At 51.2% G+C, this 20,287-nt stretch overlaps 1 protein-coding gene across 3 annotated transcripts in view; it reads right to left on the reverse strand.

The window, feature by feature from the left end:
- The window catches only part of clasrp (CLK4-associating serine/arginine rich protein), a 72,813-nt gene that overhangs the window by 29,309 nt on the left and 23,217 nt on the right, over nt 1-20,287 (reverse strand). For all 3 annotated transcript variants that reach the window (XR_011588607.1, XM_070867717.1, XM_070867716.1), the window contains exons 9-14: nt 19,830-19,908; nt 18,765-18,838; nt 17,254-17,295; nt 13,649-13,867; nt 5,475-5,729; nt 1,518-1,721 (exon numbers count right to left, since the gene is read on the reverse strand). Coding sequence is in view for 2 of the 3 variants with exons in the window: in XM_070867717.1 (XP_070723818.1) it covers nt 1,518-1,721; nt 5,475-5,729; nt 13,649-13,867; nt 17,254-17,295; nt 18,765-18,838; nt 19,830-19,908 (873 nt within the window). In the remaining variant the exon portion in view is untranslated. The remainder of the gene's footprint in view (nt 1-1,517; nt 1,722-5,474; nt 5,730-13,648; nt 13,868-17,253; nt 17,296-18,764; nt 18,839-19,829; nt 19,909-20,287) is intronic.

Below are 20,287 nucleotides of genomic sequence, written 5' to 3' on the forward strand. Positions count from 1 at the left end.
TCACCAATGCTCCCAAGCCCCCCCCCCCCCTCCCCTCACCAATGCTCCCAAGCCCCCCCCCCTCCCCTTACCAATGCTCCCAAGCCCCCCCCCTCCCCTCACCAATGTTCCCTCCGATTAACAAGCCACGCGACCCATTCAACTGTCTGCACGTGTGCACTTTTTCCATTCGAAAGCCGCTCGCCGGCCTGCGTGGGACCTCAAGACCACCGTTCTGCCGTGAAACGTTGCCCCCTTACCCCGACTCCTTTCCGGACTGCGCACCTCACCCCGCGCAGCCTCACCACACTTGGTTCTCGATCCCCGATTACACCAATCCCCAGGGATGGTGGGGCCCTTGCTCCGCACGGTGTTAAAGGGTGGCATTTGGCTCAGCATTTCTGGTGGGATCGTGTTACCTGGTTTGGGAGGTTGCACATTGCTGGGGGAGGGGGGGGGGGGGGGGGGGAGATGAATCACGATTAATACTGCGGCTGCAAGAGCAGGTCAGGGGCTGGGTATTCTGCGGCCAGTGTCTCACCTCCCGACTCCCCAAAGCCTTCCCACCATCTACAAGGCACAAGAGTCAGGAGTGTGATGGAACACTCCCCACTTGCCTGGATGAGTTGCAGCTCCAACAACACTCGAGAAGCTCGACACCATCCAGGACAAAGCAGCCCGCTTGATCGGCACGCTACCCACCACCTTCAACATTCACTCCCTCCACCACCGGCGCCCCCTGGCTGCAGTGTGCACCGTCTACAAGATGCACTGCAGCAACTCGCCAAGGCTTCTTCGGCAGCACCTCCCAAGCCCGTGACCTCTGCCCCCTAGAAGGACAAGGGCAGCAGGCGCATGGGAACACCACCACCTCCACGTTCCCCTCCCAGTCACACACCATCCCGACTGGGAAATATATCGGCCGTTCCTTCATCATCACTGGGTCAAAATCCTGGAACTCCTTCCCTGTCATGTATCCAGACATGTTGACTGCTTGTACTATTACATATGATCTGTCACCAGAGGAAACTTGTACACCAGCTGTATGGTCATTAAGGTGTGCCACCAGAGGGCACTGCAGTGGGAGACTTGTAGAGTTACCTGTACAGGTGTGTGCCAGGCCGAGTATAAAAGGCAGGCCACCATGTGTGATCCTCACTCTGGAGTTACATTAAATGGAACTAAGGTCACTCCAGTTCAAGTACAACACATTGCCTCATGGAGTCATTATCAGAGCATCTAAGGACATAATACTCCCTCACAGCACTGTGTGGGAGCACCTTCACCACACGGACTGCAGCGGTTCAAGGCGGCGGCTCACCACCACCTTCTCAAGGGGGCAATTAGGGGATTGGGCAATAAATGCCGGCCTTGCCAGCGACGCCCACATCCCAGGAACGAATAACAAAAAAAAACCTGAAACCAGACGGCAGAGGGAGGTCAGCAGCTTCTCCTCCGCCGAGTTGCTCTAACCCCGTCCCTTCACGGAGTAAACATGCGTCAGCCGAGACACACGAGTGGCGCGACGTCATGCTCACTTTTTCAGTTTGTCGCCCATGGCGGGTGAAGCAGCCACCTTCCCCAGGCTCTCTTTGAGGGGTGACAAGGACTTGCTTTGGCTCTGAGAACCACTCAGACTGCCGCTGCTGCTGAGGCTGCTGCTGTTCCTGCGCCGGCTCGAGCTGTAGCCCGTCCTGCTGCTCCGGCGGTATCGGTCGTCCGAGCGGGAATGACTCCTCGACCTGAAAGAGGACAGAAAGACGCGTCAGCAGCATGGGGGGGGGGGGGGGGGCGAGGGCCAAGCCCACGGCCGACCTGAGCACTGAACCACTTCCCCCTTGCCTCCGCATTTCTCTCCCCCTTGCCTCCGCATTTCTCTCCCCCAACTCTCTAGCTGACCATTGCTGGGCGAGTCGAGTCAAATCCGATGATGCCCTGTTGAATTCTATTCCTGGTATGCTTTCATCGACACCAACACCCTGGCTGCCCGTGCTTGCAAACATCGCACTACCACACCTACGCCACCAATACGCAGTCTGCAGAGAATACAGCCGCTACACCAGCAAAGACTTGCCGATCCAGGCCGACTGGAACAACCTACCACCAACCCGTCTCGAATCTAGGTCACTTTGGACCGTTGCCGAAGGCCTTCAGCGGTCTCCCCTCGGACTCGATGACCGACGGCGAAATGCTTGGAAGAACTGCGACATACGGAATGGATTCCTTAAAGAGGAGGCCACAGTACAACCTGAAGGATCAAACCTTCCTCGCAAACAGTGGACAAACATTGACCGCCTCAGAACTGGTCACACGGTCGATGCTGCCGCCTTCTCCATAGGTGGAAGATTAAAGCCTCCCCATCGCGCGACTGCGGAGCTCCTAATCAGACCCTGGAGCACATCATCGAGCACTGCCCTCAGAGGGAATTCACAGGCAGCCTACAAGATATCCACGCTGTTACACCGGGGACTGTGGCCTGGATATCCCACTTGGATATTGACATTTGATTTGCTTGCTACTACCGTATAGAAGATGATTGCTGGGTATGGTTCCAGTGTCGCTTGGTCTGGTATCTCACGTAAGTATCAGATGAAACCTACAGCTGAAAAATTGGCCATTCGGTTCAACTGATTTATACTCCATACCAGCCCTCTCCCACCCCTCTCCATCTCCCCCCCCCCCATCACCATAACCCTCTATTCCCTTCTCCCTCATATACTTGTCCAGCTTCCCCTTAAATGCATCGATACGATTCGCCTCAACCCCTCCCTGTGGCAGCGAGTTCCACATTCTCACCGCTCTCTGGGCAAAGACCTTTCTCCTGAATTCCCTATTGGGGCTATTAGTGACTATCTTATAGTAATGACCCTTAGTTTTGGACTTCCCCACAAGTAGAAACAGCCTCTCTACGTCTACCCTATCGATCTCCTTCGTCATCTTAAAGACCAACACATCATAGAAATTTACAGCACGGAAGGAGGCCATTTCGGCCCATCGTGTCTGCGTGGCCGACAAAGAGCTACCCAGCCGAATCCCACTTTCCAGTTTTTAGCCGTGGCCCTATAAGTTACGGCACTTCAAGTGCACATCCAAGTACTTCTTAAATGTGGTGAGGGTTTCTGCCTCGGCCACCCTTTCAGGCAGTGAGTTCCATTCAGCGAGTTCAATGGCCCAGTCTCCACAGCTCTCTGGGGTAGAGAATTCCAAAGATTCACAACGGAAATGGGGAAAAATTTCTTCTCTCAGGGGGTCGTGACTCTGTGGAATTCTCTACCCCAGAGAGCGGTGGAGGCTGGGTCATTGAATAATTTTACGGTGGAGATAGATTTTTGAAGGATAAGGGAGTCGAGGGTTATGGGGAGCGGGCGGGGAAGTGGAGTTGAGGCCAAGATCAGACCAGCCGCGATCTTATTAAATGGCGGAGCAGGCTCGAGGGGCCAGATGGCCGACTCCTGCTCCTATTACTTATGTTCATACCCCCACCACCCTCTGGATGAAGAAAATTCCCCTCAAATCCCCACGAAACCATCTACCAATTACTTTAAATCTATGCCCCCTGGTTGTTGACCCCTCTGCTAAGGGAAATAGGTCCGTCCTATCCACTCTATCCTGGCCCCTCATAATTTTATACCCCTCAATAAGGTCTCCCCTCAGCCTCCTCTGTATCAAAGAAAACAACCCAGGCCTATCCAATCCTTCCTCATAGTCCAGGCAACATCCTGGTAAATCCCCTCTCTAGTGCAATCGTATCGTTGTTGTAACGTGGTGACCATCAACCCTCAGCCTTCTTTAGCCCGAAGCCTGTTCAATCTTTTCCCGACGGGTACAACCTATTGTTGCTGTGTCCCCAAGTCCACAAGTGTGACCCTGAGCTTCCGGTCGCTTGTCACTTTAACTCTCCACTGCATTCCCACTCTGGCCTCTCCTTCCTCGGCCTCCCACACTGTTCCAACGAAGCTCAAGGAGCAGCACCTCATCTTTGGTTTATGCACTTTACAGCCTTCTGGACTCAACATCGAGTTCAAAACTTTGAGCGCGTAACCACTGCTCATCTTTGGCTCCCTTCTCCTCCCACCCCCCCAACCCCGCGCCCTTCCGAGCCCATTTCTTTCTCTTTGTCTCTAATTGCAGCTGGTCATTATCCCGCCATTCACACCCGATCTCGACGAATGTTTCTCTAATTCCTGGCATTACCATTTGAATGTGGACCACCATCCCTTTTGTCCCTCTAATCTCTCCTGCCTTCCACCCTATCACAGACCTTCCCTTTTGTTCCTTCTTCCCCTCCCCTCCCCCCCCACCCTTTCAGTGCTTGTTAATAATCTGCTCAATTCAAACACTCTCCAGTTTTGACGAAGGACCGCCGACCCAAAACATAATAAGAACATAAGAAATAGGAGCAGGAGTCGGCCATACGGCCCCTCGAGCCTGCTCCGCCATTTAATACGATCTTGGCTGATCCGATCATGGACTCCGGTCCACTTCCCTGCCTGCCCCCTTATCGGTTAAGAAACTGTCTATCTCATATTCAATGTCCCGGCTTCCACAGCTCTCTGAGGGAGCGAATTCCACAGATTTACAACCCTCTGAGAGAAGACATTCCTCCTCATCTCAGTTTTAAATGGGCGGCCCCTTATTCTAAGATCATGCCCTCTAGTTCTAGTCTCCCCCATCAGTGGAAACATTCTCTCTGCATCCACCTTGTCAAGCCCCCTCATAATCTTATATGTTTCGATAAGATCACCTCTCATTCTTCTGAATTCCAATGAGTAGAGGCCCAACCTACTCAACCTTTCCTCATAAGTCAACCCCCTCATCCCCAGAATCAACCGAGTGAACCTTCTCTGAACTGCCTCCAAAGCAAGTATGTCCTTTTGTAAATATGGAAACCAAAACTGCACGCAGTATTCCAGATGTGGCCTCACCAATACCCTGTATAACTGTAGCAAGACTTCCCTGCTTTTATACTCCACCCCCTTTGCAATAAAGGCCAACATTCCATTTGCCTTCCTGATTACTTGCTCTACCTGTATGTGTTCTGGCCTTGACCATCCTGACTGTAACATAACCCAGCTGCTTCAGCAGTTGTAGCAGTTAACATAATATTGGCTCAATTCTCCGAACTGCCTCCAAAGCAAGTATATCCTTTCGTAAATATGGAAACCAAAACTGCACGCAGTATTCCAGGTGTGGCCTCACCAATACCCTGTATAGCTGTAGCAAGACTTCCCTGCTTTTATACTCCATCCCCTTTGCAATAAAGACCAAGATTCCATTGGCCTTTCTGATCACTTGCTGTACCTGTTCTAGTCTCCCCCATCAGTGGAAACATCCTCTCTGCATCCACCTTGTCAAGTCTCCTCATAATCTTATATACTTATCCGTTAACTCTGCTTCCTCGCCACAGATGCTCCTGACCCGCTGAGATTACCCAGCATTCCCTGTTTTTATTGCTGCACCGTATCGCCCCTTCGCTTGTCGGCCTGGTGGCATACCTGGATCGCCTGCCGCGACTCCGGGAGCTGACGTATCGCGTCCTGTCAGCCGAGCGGGACTGCGAGCGCGAGCAGCGGCGTCCGTCTCGGGAGCCCCCTCGGCTGTAGCGCCCGTGGGAGCCGGAGTAGTGCCTGTTGCGCGAGCGGGAGCGCGAGCGGGAGCGAGAGTAGCGGCTCGACCGGCGGTGCCCGCGGGACCGGTGGCTGCGGGAGTCCGACCGAGATCTGGAGGAGGAGGAGGAAGAGGAACGACGCCTGAGGAAGGAAAAAAAAAACAAGAGGGAAAAAAAAAATGAAAACCGACAGAATAAATCGCATTCCTGTCGGCAGGCACCCAGACCAATTAACACTGCAACTTTGTGATGCTCAAACCCACACAATCACAGGATCACAAAACGCAAAAAAAAACAGGATGCCCGATAGTCCCTACTTCGCAATTTCAGTGTCAGCTTGGCTCAGGAAGTTCCACTCGTCGCTGGGTTAGGTGGTTTTGACCCACTCCGGGACAGACCCGAGCACTTAATCTCAGCTGACTCTCCTCTGCGGTACTGAGAGGATTGCTGCATTGTCGGAGGTGACATTCTTCAGTTAAGGTGAGACAACATTAAAATGAGGCCCCCCCCCCTTCTGTTATGGTGGTCGTGGAGGATGTCACAGAGGCCCCGTGGTACTATTTAAGGAAGAGCATTGAGCTGCCCCCCCCCCACCCCCTGTGCCCTGACCCGACATTCCTTCGTTGGCCACCACCACCAAAGGCAGGTTACCCGGTTATACGGCTCAATGGTTCTGTGGGATCTTGCTGAGCACAAAATGGCCGCTGCTTGCCTGCATCACAGCCACCGCGCTTCAAAATTAACGGTGCGAGAAAGTGGGAGGTGTTTCAGAGAGAGAGATCACGCGAAGCTAGGCAAGTGCAAGTCTTGTGGAAACAGACCCAACCTTCCCGCAAATCCCTGCTCGCCGGGCCCCTGACGATTTTCAGAAAACGCCTTCCTTTAACACGGAAGCTTTGCAGCCGCTGAAATTGGTTGTGCGGGGTTCAGTTTATAATCACATCCGCTTGCATTTACCAGCGTTAGCCGTGACTCAGTGGGCAGCACTCTCGCCTCTGAGTCAGAAGGTTGTGGGTTCAAGTCCCACTCCAGAGACTTGAGCACAAAAATCTAGGCCGACACTCCCAGTGCAGTGCTGAGAGAGCATTATCGGAGGTGTCGTCTTTCCGATGAGATGTTAAACCTCAGTGCCCCTCTAAAAAATCCCTATAAAAGATCCCACGCCACTATTTTGAAGAAGAGCAGGGGACTTATCCCTGATGTCCTGGGGCCAATATTTATCCCTCAATCAACATAACAAAAAACAGATTATCTGGTCATTATCACATTATCCTATCTCTGTAATCTTTTTCAGCCCCATAAGATGACCCCACAAGATGTCTGCGCTCCTCAAATTCTGCCCTCTTGAACATCCCTCATTATAATCGCTCCACCATCGATGGCCGTGCCTTCAGCTGCCTGGGCCCCAAGCTCTGGAACTCCCTCCCTAAACCTGTCCAGCCTCTCTGCCTCTCTTTCCTCCTTTAAGACGCTCCTTAAAACCTACTGCTTTAAACAAGCTTTTGGTCATCTGCCTTAATTTCTTCTGTGGCTCGGTGTCAAATTTATCTGTTTGTCTTGCAACACTGCTGTGAAGCGTCTTGGGACGTTTTACTACGTTAAAGGCGCTATATAAATACAAGTTATTATTATTGCTGTTTGTGGGAGCTTGCTGTGCACAAATTGGCTGCAACGTTTCCTACATTACAACGGTGACTACACTCCAAAAGTATTTCATTGGCTGTAAAGTGCTTTGAGACGTCCGGCGGTCATGAAAGGCGCTACAGAAATGCACGTCTTTCTTTCTTATGTAGAAAAACACTCGAGGCGCTTGATGCCAGTTAACCCCCAGCACCAGTGCTGCTTGCTGCTCAGAAGCCAACGTGGTGGGCTCCTGGTACAAATAACACGTGCACCCGAGATGGCAACACGTCTTACTGAGGCTTTACTTGTACAAAACATTGCATCCAGCCCAGAGCTACCACTGCCTGCGTCCTTCATCCTTAAAAAAAAATCTTTGCTTTCTCCATCTCCATTCTTAAGGCCTTCTGCTCAACTACCTCCTGGCCTTCTGACTATCGCTCCGTAGCCTAACTCTTCGTGAAATCATTTGTGAAAGGGAAATCATGCTTGACAAATCTTCTGGAATTTTTTGAGGATGTTTCCAGTAGAGTGGACAAGGGAGAACCAGTTGATGTGGTGTATTTGGACTTTCAGAAGGCTTTCGACAAGGTCCCACACGAGAGATTAATGTGCAAAGTTAAAGCACATGGGATTGGGGGTAGTGTGCTGACGTGGATTGAGAACTGGTTGGCAGACAGGAAGCAAAGAGTAGGAGTAAGTGGGTACTTTTCAGAATGGCAGGCAGTGACTAGTGGGGTACCGCAAGGTTTTGTGCTGGGGCCCCAGCTGTTTACATTGTACATTAATGATTTAGACGAGGAGATTAAATGTAGTATCTCCAAATTTGCTGATGACACTAAGTTGGGTGGCAGTGTGAGCTGCGAGGAGGATGCTATGAGGCTGCAGAGTGACTTGGATAGGTTAGGTGAGTGGGCAAATGCATGGCAGATACAGTATAATGTGGATAAATGTGAGGTTATCCACTTTGGTGGTAAAAACAGAGTGAGAAGACTATTATCTAAATGGTGACAGATTAGGAAAAGGGGAGGTGCATCGAGACCTGGGTGTCATGGTACATTAGTCATTGAAGGTTGGCATGCAGGTACAGCAGGCGGTTAAGAAAGCAAATGGCATATTGGCCTTCATAGCGAGGGGATTTGAGTACAGGGGCAGGGAGGTGTTACTACAGTTGTACAGGGCCTTGGTGAGGCCACACCTGGAGTATTGTGTACAGTTTTGGTCTCCTAACTTGAGGAGGACATTCTTGCTGTTGAGGGAGTGCAGCGAAGTTCACCAGACTGATTCCCGGGATGGCGGGACTGACCTATCAAGAAAGACTGGATCAACTGGGCTTGTATTCACTGGAGTTCAGAAGAATGAGAGAGGATCTCATAGAAACATTTAAAATTCTGACGGGTTTAGACAGGTTAGATGCAGGAAGAATGTTCCCGATGTTGGGAAGTCCAGAACCTGGGGTCACAGTCTAAGGATAAGGGGTAAGCCATTTAGGACCGAGATGAGGAGAAACTTCTTCACCCTGAGAGTGGTGAACCTGTGGAATTCTCTACCACAGAAAGTTGTTGAGGCCAATTCACTAAATATACTCAAAAAAGAGTTAGATGAAGTCCTTACTACTAGGGGGATCAAGGGGTATGGCGAGAAAGCAGGAATGGGGTACTGAGGTTGCATGTTCAGCCATGAACTCATTGAATGGCGGTGCAGGCTAGAAGGGCCGAATGGCCTACTCCTGCACCTATTTTCTTTCTCTAACTGTTGATTTAGGCAGTGACCCATCTTCAAAACTGGCGCCATCACACTCCCACTTTAAAAGCCCCCAACTTCGACCTGTTCCATGCTCACCAGTTACTGCTCCGTCTCTAACCTTTCCGTCCTCAAGGCTCATTGCAAACCAGCTCCGCTCCACCGCAATATCCCGTTTGAAATTCCTTTCAGTCTGGCTTCTGCCCGCCCATGGCAGCAGACCCGTGACTCGGCACCTCCTCTCTCATTGGTCTTCTCAACACAGCCCGCTTTTCTATTGGCCCTCCAATCCTCCTCTACGGCTCACCCTTTTATGTACAGCTTCAGCAAAGGCTTCTTCTCTCACCCACTTCTGCAGTGGCTACTTACGGGCTCCTCCTGTCCCTCATTCACACGCAACGTTATCTGTAAACATAGGGTCAGCTTCCACATCTGTGTTGAAGGCACCCAAGCTTTGTCTCGACCATAGATTCGACAGACTATGCTGTCCCACTGCCTATCCGCTATCAAGCTGCAAGACCGAAGCCACACGGTCCGTCAGAAATTGTGCCTCACGCTTCCATTCCCCTTCCCACTCAGGTGGATCGCAACACCGAGCACCCTCAGTAGCCTGCTCACGCCCTGATAGCTCACATCTAACGCGCCACCAAGGCTTCATACCTCTTGTCTCAGCTCACTCCCGCCCACCCGCCGCTGAAACCCTCATCCACACTTCGTGACACCACAAGGTATCCGAGTGTCCCTTCAACTGGCCCGCCGAGTTAGAATCACAGAAATTTACAGCACGGAAGGAGGCCATTTCGGCCCATCGTGTCCATGCCGGCCGACCAAGAGCTACCCAGCCTAATTCCACTTTCCAGCTCTCGGTCCGTAGCCCTGTAGGTTACCGCACTTCAAGTGCACATCCAAGTACTTTTTAAATGGGGTGAGGGTTTCTGCCTCTACCACCCTTTCAGGCAGAGAGTTCCAGACCCCCACCACCCTCTGGGTGAAGAAATTTCCCCTCAAATCCCCTCTACCAATTACTTTAAATTTATGTCCCCTGGTTGTTGACCCCCCTGCTAAGAGAAATAGGCCCTTTCTGTCCACTACAGCTAGGCCCCTCATAATTTTATACACCTCAATGAGGTCTCCCCTCAGCCTCCTCTGTTCCAAGGAAAACAACCCCAGCCTATCCAATCTTGTCACACAAGCTCCTACTCACCCAGAAGGCTGCCACCCGCATCATATCCCGTGCCAACCTTTTCCAGGACTACGCCCGAGCAAAGACCCCCTTCCCTCCGAGACTGTTGGGCGCTTTACACTCCACAACCCCCCCCCCCACCCCCACCATCAGCCGCACAGCTTCACTCGTCAGGTCACCCCTCCCGTGCACTCGCCGAATCCTAAACCTCTCTCGCCTTCAAAAAAAAGGAGCTCTCGCTGGGGCGACAGCTTCGGGGTTGGGGCCTGCTATCGGCCTTTGTGAAACACTCCCTGGCTCGCTCCACTACAGGTTGCTAACCTCACGCCAGTTGTTCTAATGTTGCATGCAATGCAGTCAAAGTGGTTGCTGGAATAAGAGGGACCAACATTTTGGGAGCAAGAACTCAGCAGATCGCACTGGTTTTAATTGACGAAAAACATCAAATTATTACGAAGGAAAGAAACAGCAAATATACATGACTGAATGCCCCACGGTTTAGAACAAAGGACCACGGATAGGCCACGAGACGCAGAAAGCCCGCTCCAATTCCTGCTAAGTTATGCTACAACACTTTGGGTGAAAATGACCCATCTCATTTCGCTTTGTATCCTTCCTAATGTTTAACTTGCGTCTCCTGCTGTTTGAACCCGTCACTGTACTGAATAATTTGCCACTGTTCGTTTGGTCACTGCGCCTTCGCAGTTTAGTCGACTCAAAGGTCCTCTCGTTTCCACTGAACACCAACCCAACTTCCTTAACTTAGCTTGCAAGAAAAATTGACGCTGGCTGGAGAATGAGGCAATCAAAATTGCAAAGCGAGGTTGATTTGGACCTCACTATTCAGAGTCTTTCTCTCGGCGAGTTAAGATTTACGCAGCGTTTTAAAGCTGATGGGAATAGCAGTGTTTTTAAACATTTTACAACAGCCTGTGATCTTGAAGATAATAAACTCTTGCACAGGCTTTGCACACCAATGGCAGAGACACTAGCTTATGCTCTCGATGACATGGGGCTGTATTTATGGACTCCCAGCAGCATGGTCCCTTACAACGCAGTCAGCCCACTCGCCCTCCCCATCCTTGTCCATCCGTCCAGCCACCAACACCTGCTCATCCTCCCTGCTAGTCGGCCTGCTCACCCTCTCGGGGCATGGCACTTTGCTGCTTGGCCGGCTGTACCATCTGTGGCTCAGTGGGCAGCACACTCGTCTCCGAGTCTGAAGGTTGTGGGTTCAAGTCCCACTCCAGGAACTCGAGCAGAAAAATCAAAGCTGGCGCTCCCAGTGCAGTGCCGAGGGAGCGCTGCAGTGTCGGAGGTGCCCTCTTTCGGATCCGAGGCCCTGCTATGCTCTCAGGCGGACGTAAAAGATCCCGTGGCACTATATAAATGCAAGTCTTCTCTTTCGCCTCCACCCCCACCAGTGCCATGGGGCTTACTGCCGCGGCCTGGTTACCCTCCTGGCAGTGCGGAGCTTCACACCCGGTCTACTCCGCGGCAATGCCGAGGCTACCCTGTCTCGCCGACCATGCATACACCACCACTTTGCGCGGAGGAGGAATAATCCACGGCGATAGAACACGTCAAGGAACGAACAGCCAGACTTACTTTCGATCTGTGATACCCATTACAATTTACCCGTGTGTCTGTATCTCGGGGGTGTTCGAACTTTGTGGGCCACACAGGTGCGACGCAGAGACACTCGGGGCCACGAATAAAGCTCGAATCCACCTTCCCCTTAATTGAGGCATAAATCAAGCTGTTGATGCGGACACCCTCTTGGTGATTTGGGATCTAGTCACCACAGCCCATCCCCCAAATCTCCTGGCCCCCGCTCATGTAGGTATGAGCGTAAGTAAGCCTGAGTGGGTTTGGCTCGATGGGCCAGAGAGATGGGGCTCAGGATCCTGATGCTTCAAGTCAAAGCTCGAATCGTCAGATACAGCCTGAACTTCCCTCGGACACAGTACGTTCTACTCAGTCGCAGTATTGGAACCCCTAGCCTCCCCCAGTCTCCTCTCCTCTCTCCAATCCAGAGCCACGCTTGCTGCCAACTAGCCATTGCTTTCTGATTCATCTCATCTTCTCTGCTACCCTAGTCTATCTTCTATAACACAAGGGGAGGGGGTGTGTAGCAGTCATGTTTTAGCTCGACAAAGCCCTGTGAGCAGTTCTGGGCATTGCATCTTCAAGGATATATTGGTCTTGGAGGCAGTGCAGCATAGGTGAACCAGAATTATAGCTGGACTCCAACAGTTAAATTACAAGGAGAGATTTCACAAATAAGGGATGTAAGCCCTGGAATTTAAAAGGGGAAGGGGTGATTTGATCAAAGTTTTCAGGATATTAAGGGGAACAGACAGGGTAGATCGAGAGAAACTATTTCTGCTGCTTAGGGAGTCTAGGACTGAGGGGCACAGTCTAAAAATTAGAGCCAGACCTTTCAGGAATGAAATTAGGAAACACTTCTACACACAAAGGGCAGTAGAAGTTTGGAACTCTCTTCCGTAAATGGCAACTGATGCTAGATCAATTGTTAAATTTAAATCTGAGATTGATAAGAGTTTTGTTAACCAAAGGCTGTTAAGGATTATGGGGTATATGGAGTTAGGTCGCAGATCAGCCATGATCTCATTGATAAGTTTGAGGGGCTAAACGGCCTCCTGCTGTCCCTATGTCCCGAAATCCTTTTAACATAAGAACGTAAGAAATAAGAGCACAAGTCGGCCATTCAGCCCCTCCAGCCTGCTTCGCCATTCAATAAGATCACAGCTGATCTGATCTTGGGCTCAGCTCCACTTCCCCGCCCGCTCCCCATAACCCTCGACTCCCTTATCGTTCAAAAATCTGTTTATCTCCACCTTAAATATATTTAATGACCCAGCCTCCACACAGCTCTCTGGGGCAGAGAATTCCACAGATTTACAACCCTCAGAGAAGAAATCCCTCCTCATTTCCATTTTAAATGGGCGACCCCTTATTCTGAAACTATGCCCCCTAGTTCTAGATTCCCCCACGAGGGAAAAATCCTCTCTGCATCTACCCTGTCAAGTGCCTCAGAACCTTATACCTTACAATAAGATCCCCTCTCATTCTTCTGAAAGCCAATGAGTACAGGCCCAACCTCAGCCTTTCCTCATAAGACAACCCCTTCATTTCAGGAATCAAATGAGTGAACCTTCTCTGAACTGCCTCCAATGCAAGTAAATTCAACAATGACTACATGCCTTGCACCATTGTGTAGTTTTCTAGAGCGTGATGTTGATCCCTGTTGAAATGAGCCATGCCTAACTTTACAGAACTTATAATTTCATACGCTGTTTAGACATTGCATTCAGTTGAATTTAAATATCCAAATTAGCTTGCAGAGGCTTCAACTTTCCTCAAAATTAAACTAAACACACAAGACCGCTAAACGCAAAGGCTTCCCTCTTTGGAAGTTCCGATCTTCCGCCCTAGAAGCGCACACAGCGTCTTTTGGGAACGGTAAAGGAAAGATTTTGAAAGTTACCGACCGGGAAGAGCTGGTATGACCTGTGCCAGAGCTTTGCTGCGAATTGGAGGTGCGGTGTCTGCCCGGCGGGGCCTTGGCTATGGCTACTCCTGTCTGGGCCGTCGCTCCCCCTTCGTCCTCGCTGCCCCCGAAGCTGGTGATGTAGGTGATCTTCTCCTCGTGGGTGGGGGAGTTGGAGTGTGACCGAGATCTTGTCCCCGAGCTGGACTCCGACTGCGACCTGGAAGAGCCGCAAGTGTTACAATCATTTTTACGTGGCATGAGGACGAGCGATGCCGCTGCTGAGGAACAGCCAGCACCGGCCAACACTGGTATAACACAAGAATTTCCTGTCTCAGAGGGTCGTGAATCTGTGGAATTCTCTGCCCCAGAGAGCAGTGGGGGCTGGGTCATTGAATATATTTAGGGTGGAGATACAGATTTTTGAGCGATAAGGGAATCGAAGGTTATGGGGAGCGGGCGAGGAAGTGGAGCTGAGGCCAAGATCAGATCAGCCATGATCTTATTGAATAGCGGAGCAGGCTCGAGGGGCCGTATGGCCGACTCCTGCTCCTATTTCTTATGTATCTTATGTAACACAGGCTGGACGCAGAGCAATGCGCCCCTAACCCTGTCCATCAAAACACCCCTAATTGAACATCATCGACATTCTTAGAGATTGACAGGGTGGATGCAGGGAGGATGTTTCCCCGGGCTGGGGAGTCTAGAACCAGAGGTCACAGTCTCAGGATAAGGGATCAGCCATTTAGGACTGAGATGAGGAGAAACTTCTTCTCAGAGGGTGGTGAATCTTTGGAATTCTCTGCCCCAGAGGGCTGTGGAGGCTCAGTCGTTGAGTATATTCAAGACAGAGATCAATAAGATTTTTGATTAAGGGAATCAAGGGATATGAGGATCGGGCGGGAAAGTGGAGTTGAGGTCAAAGGTCAGCCATGATCTCATTGAATGGCGGAGCAGGCTCGAGGGGCCGAATGGCCGACTCCTGCTCCTAATTCTTATGTTCTTAACCTGTATTTATATAGCGCCTTTAACGTAGTAAAATGTTTCAAGGCACTTCACAGGAGTGTGATCAAGCAAAATTTTGACAGCCAAAGGAAAAATTAGGGCAGATGGCCAAAAGCTTGGTCAAAGAGGTAGGTCTTAAAGGAGGAAAGAGAGGTAGAGAGGCGGAGAGGTTTAGGGAGGGAGTTCCAGAGCTTGGGGCCCAGGCAACAGAAGGCACGGCCACCGATGGTGGAGCGATTATAATCAGGGATGCTCAAGAGGGCAGAATTAGAGGAGCGCAGACATCTCTGGAGGTTGTGAGGCTGGAGTGGATTACAGAGATAGGGAGGGCCGAGGGCCATGGAGGGATTTAAAAACAAGGATGAGAATTTTGAAATCGAGGCGCTGATTAACCGGGAGCCAATGTAAGTCAGCGAGCACAGGGGGTGATGGGTGAGCGGGACTGGGTGTGAGTTAGGACACGGGGCAGCGAGCACAGGGGGTGATGGGCGAGCGGGACTCGGTGCGAGTTAGGACACGGGGCAGCGAGCACAGGGGGTGATGGGTGAGCGGAACTTGGTGCGAGTTAGGACACGGGGCAGCGAGCACAGGGGGTGATGGGTGAGCGGGACTTGGTGCGAATTAGGACAGCATATGTTTTGGATGAGCTCAAGTTTACGGACGGTGACACGTAGGAGGCCGGCCAGGAGTGCGTTGGAATGGTCAAGTCTAGAGGTAACAAAGGCACGGGTGAGGTTTCAGCAGCAGATGAGCTGAGGCAAGGGCGGAGACGGGCAATGTTAAGGAGATTTGGTAAAGATTGTGCGCCTCTACTCTAATAAGTCATCAAGAACTCCGAGATCAGGCACAGCGCAGGCTAATTTGGAGAGTAACGCTCCCTCTAGATTGCCCTAATTCGAACCTTCGAAGAACTTCCATGATTGCACCAGGGTATTATTTCCATTACCAGTAGTTTCTGACAGAATTACAGGTAGTTTTATCCTCTGCAACCTTGATCATTCGGAAATGCAGTGCGTTAAACTGAATAGATCAACAGGTGCCGACATTTCTCTCCCTGCACCCGTGTGTCAGCCATGGCTCAGTGGGCAGCACTCTCGCCCGAGTCAGAAGGTCGTGGGTTCAAGTCCCACTCCAGGGACCCGAGCACAAAAATCTAGGCTGACACTCCCAGTGCAGTGCTGAGGGAGCGGCGCACTGTTGGAGGGGCAGTGCTGAGGGAGCGCCGCACTGTCGGAGGGTCAGTACTGAGGGAGTGCCGCACTGTCGGAGGTGCCGTCTTTCGGATGAGACGTTAAACCGAAGCCCCGTCTGCCCGTAAAAGATCCCATGGCACTATTCCGAAGAGGAGCAGGGGAGTTCTCCCCGGTGTCCTGGGGCCAATATTTATCCCTCAATCAACATAACAAAAAAAAAAGATTATCTGGGTCATTATCACACTGCTGTGTGTGGGAGCTTGCTGTGCTCAAAGTGGCGGCCTCGCTTCCCACATTACAACAAGGACAACACTTCAAAATGCACTTCATTTAAAGCGCTTTGAGATGTCTGATGGTCGTGAAAGGCGCAATATAAATGCAAGTCCTTCTTTAATATCCAGCTGGCCGCTACGGCAGTATGGTGGATGGGGGACGCACTGGAATTACCCTCAGTGCCACCGAGCTACAGCGATGACAATCATGTTGAGGGCCCAGCCCTGAAACACCAGCCAGTGACCACTGCGTGCATGTGTCTGATGCTTCACTTCACAGCATGCCAGCACTCACTGCCTCGGCTCACAACTGAGCCTCCAAGGCCTGTGGAATTGGACAAGCAATTCCTGCCTTTGGGAGAGGAGGGAAGATAAATTGATGTAAACAGGAGGGAGGGTGTTTTTAAAAATAACTTGTGTTTTTTTTTCTTCATTACTCCTCCTCCTTCCCGAATAGCCAGCAAGGTTCTCCAAATTGTTCACTCCAGGTCTCTCTGCCTCTGCGATATCATACATACATAGAGTACTGCGTGCAGCTCGGATCACCACATTACAGGAAGGATGTGATTGCACTAGAGAGGGGACAGAGGAGATTTATCAGGATGTTGCCTGGACTGGAGAATTTTAGCTATGAGGAAAGATTGGATAGGCTGCGGTTGTTTTCTTTGGAACAGTGGAGGCTGAGGGGGGGGGGGGGGGACCTTATTGAGGTGTATATAATTATGAGGGGCCTAGATAGAGTGGATAGGAAGGGTCTATTTCCTTTAGCAGAGGGGTCAACAACCAGGGGTCATAGATTTAAAGTAATTGGGGGGAGGTTTAAAGGGGATTTGGGGGAAATTTCTTCACCCAGAGGGTGGTGGGGGTCTGAAACTCACTGCCTGAAAGGGTGGTAGAGGCAGAAACCCTCACCACATTTAAAAAGTACCTGGATGTGCACTTGAAGTGCTGTAACCTGCAGGGCTACGGACTCAGCTGGAAAGTGGGATTAGACTGGGTAGCTCCTTGTCGGCCGGCGCGGACACGATGGGCCGAAATGGCCTCCTTCCGTGCTGTAAATATCTATGATTCTATTCTAGGAGTGAACTCTCTTATCTGTACTTCACATGACAGGAATTACAGGGTTAGGAATTTACCTTTTATATGGGTCATACGTCGGACTGTCTCTCCTCGCATAACTGAAAAAGAAAAGAAGCACATCAAACACCGGCTCTGAATTGCATCGACCCCACTCCCGCCCCCTCCCCCGGGTGACAAACCCTGTCAATAGGGGGATGCCAGGCATGTCCGCCTGGCATGACGACACCACCAGGCAATGGAATGGTGGGGCACAGCTTCACCCCTCCCAATTCTCAATCCCACCCATGCATTCCAGACCAGGTGCCGCACATCAATAATCATAAAGGCCCAATAAGAGTGTCTTTAAATATCAGCCGTGGCTCAGTGGGTGGCACTCTCTGAGTCAGTGGATTCAAGTCCCACTCCAGAGGCTTGAGCACATAAATCTAGGCTGGCAGTCCCAGTGCAGTGCTGAGGGAGCGCCGCACTGTCGGAGGGGCGGTGCTGAGGGAGCGCCGCACTGTCGGAGGGGCGGTGCTGAGGGAGCGCCGCACTGTCGGAGGGGCGGTGCTGAGGGGGAGCGCCGCACTGTCGGAGGGGCAGTGCTGAGGGTGTGCCTCACTGCCGTCTTTCGGATGAGATGTTAAACCGAGGTCCCGTCTGCCCTCTCAGGTGGATACAAGAGATCCCATGGCTGCTATTTTGAGGAAGAGCAAGGGAATTTTCCCTGGTGTCCTGGGGCCAATATTTATCCCTCAATCAACATCACTAAAACAGATTATCTGGGTCATTATCACATTGCTGTTTGTGGGAGCTTGCTGTGCGCAAATTGGCTGCCGTGCTTCCCACATTACAACAGTGACTACACTCCAAAAGTAGTTCATTGACTGTGAAGCGCTTTGGGACGTCCCGAGGTCGTGAAAGGCGCTATATAAATGCAAGTCTTTCTATAATGTGTAACTGAGCCGACAGAGCAGAACGGCCGCTGGTTAGATTCTGCTGATCTTAGCTGGGATGGCGCGCGGGGACTAAGTGATCCTTGGTGGGATGTGCACGCGGAGAGGGGGGGGGGGGGGGATGTTGGGCGAGGCTAGTTGTCCTTAGTTGTGAAGCTCTCTGCAGTCGAATAGTCAGACACTCACTGCCCCAGCTCACAGGTCAAGAAAGGTTACTGGGGTGAGGTTTACTGGAGAATGGCCTGGACGAGTGGGACTGAGCCCAACCTTCAGCGCCCTTCAAGGTTGAAGGGGAGAGCGCTGGCTTGTCTAAAAATCACATGCGAATCTTCACCAGTTGAGCCTCACGCTGACAAAGAGTGACCACGTTAAGGAAGGAGGGTACCAATGTTGCATGTCATTTTATTTTGGCGGGCGGGCCCTTTAACTGTCTGTGTGGTCAATTCTTCGCGCATGCACGGTTATTTATGTTGAAGAGCCGGTGAGCAGCCTGTGCGGGACCTCCAGACCCCATGTGCGGCCATGCAGCTTAACAGGAACGTCGGAGGCTACATACCTGTTTTTTTTTTATTATTATTAAAAGGTGGGGTGCTGAAAGGGGGAGGCTCGGAGCTGGAACACTGGGTGGTTACCTGGGTGGGCTGATTTTTCGCCCCTTCAAACGCTTCTCTCGGAATTCTCTCCTTTGCCGACGCGATCTCCGCCCCTGCAAATAGAGCACACGGCAAAATAATCACACCACCCGTCCGAGCCGAACACTGGCAGCCACAAAGTTTAGAAGAATGAGAGGTGATGTTATAGAAACGAAGAAGATTCTGAGGGGGGCTCGACAGGGTAGATGCAGAGAGGACATTTCCCCCTCGTGGGGGGATCTAGAACTAGGAGGGGGGCATAGTTTCAGAATAAGGGGTCGCCTTTACATTACAACAGTCAGGATGTTTCCCCCTGGCTAGCGAGTCGAGAACCAAGGGTCACAAGTCTTAGAATAAGGGGTCGGCCGTCTAAAACCGAAATGAAGAGGAATTTCTTCTCTCACAGGGTTGTGAATGTTTGGAATTCTCTGCCCCAGAGAGCTGAGGAGGCTGGGTCGTTGAATATATTTAAGGTGGAGATAGATTTTTGAGCGGTAAGGGAGTCGAGGGTTATGGGGAGCGGGCGGGGAAATGGAGCTGAGGCCAAGATCAGATCAGCCACGATCTTATTGAATGGCGGAGCAGGTTCGAGGGGCCGAATGGCCGACTCCTGCTCCCATTTCTTATGTTAAAAGGATATAGGAACACAAGGAGGCCATTTAGCCCCTCAGGCTCATCAATGAGATCATGGCGACATACCCCTTAATCCTTAACAGCCTTTGGTTAACAAAACTCTATCAATCTCAGATTTAAATTTAACAATTGATCTAGCATCAGTTGCCGTTTGCGGAAGAGAGTTCCAAACTTCTACCGCCCTTTGTGTGTGGAAGTGTTTCCCAATTTCATTCCCGAAAGGTCTGGCTCTAATTTTTAGTGTGTGCCCCTCAGTCCTAGACTCCCTAAGCAACAGAGAGGCCAAGATCAGATCAGCCATGATCTTATTGAATGGCGGAGCAGGCTCGAGGGGCCAAATGGCCGACTCCTGCTCCTATTTCTTATGCTCTACGTCGGATACACATGTCGTCTCTCGCTTATTGGGTACAATGAAAACACCAACGTCCTTACCGAGTACATCGCCTTCTCCTCCTCCAGGGCCTTGGCGTGCTTTATCGCTTCCACCTCCTCTTTGTCTTTCCGTAGCATCCTGCAAACAGAGACACGGGTTTTGTGAGATAAAACTTAGCTGCATGTTGTGATAAATGTTTTAATAATACTTTTGTTTAACCATTATATGATTCCTTCACAGCAAACGAGCCAAAGGTGGGCAGCGGAAACATTACAAGGACACCCTCAAAGCCTCCCCGATAAAGTGTAACATCCCCACTGACATCCGGGAGTCCCTGGCCAAAGACCAGTCCGCCCTAAGTGGAGGAAGAGCATCCAGGAGGGCGCTGAGCACCTCGAGTCTCGTCGCCGAGAGCGTGCAGAAACCAAGCGCAGGCAGCGGAAGGAGCGTGCGGCAAACCAGTCCCACCCACCCTTTCCCTCAACCGCTGTCTGTCCCACCTGTGACAGAGACTGTG

Source organism: Pristiophorus japonicus, chromosome 26 (genome assembly GCF_044704955.1).
Source record: "Pristiophorus japonicus isolate sPriJap1 chromosome 26, sPriJap1.hap1, whole genome shotgun sequence".
In the NCBI taxonomy this organism is placed as follows: Eukaryota; Metazoa; Chordata; class Chondrichthyes; family Pristiophoridae; genus Pristiophorus; species Pristiophorus japonicus.